Genomic DNA, 2,347 nt, shown 5'->3' on the forward strand with positions numbered 1-2,347 from the left:
GAAAATTTTTAACTTATCTGTACTGTAATTAAAATGAGAAAACTGTAACTCAGCTTAAACCAATTTTCCGCATTAAATTTTTATAATTACATCTTTATTGTGTGCCTATGTATGTATGTATGTATGTGTGTGTATGTATGTGTGTGTATGTATGTATGTGTGTGTATGCATGTATGTATGTGTGTGTATGTTTGTATGTGTGTGCCTATGTATGTATGTATGTATGTGTGTATGTATGTATGTGTGTGTGTGTATGTATGTATATATGTATGTATGTAGTGTGTGTGCAGGGGTATGGCTAACAGAGTACATCTTCCCGAGCTGGTTCTCTCCCACAATGTGTTGGGTCCCTGGGTTGAATTTTGCCTGCCAGACTTGGTAGAAAGCACCTTTTCCCATTGAGCCATCTTGCCAGCCTTGAATTAAATTTTTTAAAAAACATTTTCTTTGCAAAGATGCTCAAGCAGTTATTACTTAAGACTATGTAGAAAGTTCTAATATCAGTTATAAAAAAATTAAAGATGTTTGCTATTTTATTCTGTGCTCACTCAAACATGAGATACTAATATGAGTCTAATACATATTGCAAAGATCTGCACCAAAAGCTACTATGGGCCTAGTACTGGAAAAGAAATAGAAATAAAAGCAACTATTGATGAATGAGGTGTGTTGCTTAGTACACAAATAAATGAAAGCATGCAGGATTTGTTTTTGTTTTGAAAAGAATTCCAGTGTTGAGGTTCAACAATATAACGGGGGGGGGGGGGGGACCTAAATGAAAATATCTGGGTTTTAAATTGCGGACAAATACATTTCAAAATAAGTTTACATGTTTTAGTTTAAGAAAATAAAAAGAAGGTAAGAAGAGGTAACAAATGTGTCCCACTGCTGAAAAGTGTGCAATGTGTGAAAGGAAGCCAATCTAACTGCAAAAGTCAGTGCTCTGTGGACACCAGAGCCTCTCCGTGCCTGTGTATTCATGTGTAAACAGTCACAGTGGGAGTTATCCATTAGAAAGATACCTCCATAGCCTGGGCTAAGCGTTCTTCTAGTGCCATGTAGGTAAGGAACTGAGGATCCACATAAGAAATAGCTTCAGCAACTCCAAGTCCGTCTGCAAAACCATCAAACAGGCTGAAAAAAACAAACAAACCCAAAAGACCCATTTCATTTCAGTATCATTTCAGAAATCTTACAGTGAAGATAATTTTGTACTACCATATTGGTAGGCTGTACAAATTTTGTAAGCAGAAAACTTTTGAAATATTTGCATGTGAATTCTATGGACCAAAGAACAGGAAGAACAACAGAAAAGCTAAGTATCAAATATAAAGACTTAATATAGCCTATTGGCTGACCAGTCTGCGATCTCACTGCACTCAGTGTGCAATCCTCCCTGTCTGCTACTGACTCAGAAGCCTGCTTTACAGCAGTATTTTTACTCATTCAATCCTGTCCCTGTATTTTCCTCTCTGTTAATTTTAGTTTCCAATCTGGGTGAAGGTGAAAATATGAGAACAAAAATTATTGTATTTGAATTCTATCACTAAATAAGAGCTCTCCCCAAGCCCCTGCCCACTCTGAACTGCTTAGTTACTTTGGGTTTTACAAGATTTTATTTTCTCAAGTCTTCCCCAATCTCTCTTCTTCCCCTTGGCTAACAATCAGAGCACCTTCTTTATTTAATAGCCAGAAAACTATTTTTCACGAAACTGTTCATTTTTATGACTTCTGGTGCTAAAGAACTATAAGCCCATCAAGAAAAAAAGGTTTGAGTCTGGTGTAAAGCTATTTCCTTTACCCTTAAGTCAGATTACAAATTTTCCGTGGCCCTAGAATTAAGTATTTCAAAATTAGGACGTCCAGGCATGGTAGTACATGCCTTTATTTATCCTAGCATTGGGGAGGCAGACGCAGTAGATTCCAGTGGGTTCCTGGCTACCTGGAATTACATACATTCTGTCATAAAAAACAAAACAAAACAAAGCACCAAGTATGCCATTGGCCATTTGCTCTCTAATCTTGCTGCCTTGGGAATTAATTCAATTTCACTTCTATGGTTTCTTCTGCTGGTAATTCCCACATTCTTATGTAGTTCCAATCTCTGTGCAGCTCCTGACTCAGATTCCAGTTGCCGATGGGGTGCACTGTGTAGATGGACTCACATCACTGTCTAAAATGGTTTGTCTAAAGGCTAACTTCTGCTGACCTCGATATCTTCTCAGCATTTGAGTATCAGAGTCAGAAACTGTACTGGCTATTTTTGTGTCAACTTGACACAGCTGGAGTTATCACAGAGAAAGGAGCTTCAGTTGAGGAAATGCCTCCATGAGATCCAGCTGTAAGG

At 37.8% G+C, this 2,347-nt stretch overlaps 1 protein-coding gene across 2 annotated transcripts in view; it reads right to left on the reverse strand.

Moving 5' to 3' along the window:
* Positions 1–2,347, reverse strand: part of Pja2 (praja ring finger ubiquitin ligase 2) — a 51,748-nt gene that overhangs the window by 8,217 nt on the left and 41,184 nt on the right. For both annotated transcript variants that reach the window (XM_021186545.2, XM_021186544.2), the window contains one exon: positions 1,023–1,134. In XM_021186545.2, coding sequence (XP_021042204.1) covers positions 1,023–1,134 — 112 coding nt within the window. The remainder of the gene's footprint in view (positions 1–1,022; positions 1,135–2,347) is intronic.

Source organism: Mus caroli, chromosome 17, assembly GCF_900094665.2.
Source record: "Mus caroli chromosome 17, CAROLI_EIJ_v1.1, whole genome shotgun sequence".
In the NCBI taxonomy this organism is placed as follows: Eukaryota; Metazoa; Chordata; class Mammalia; order Rodentia; family Muridae; genus Mus; species Mus caroli.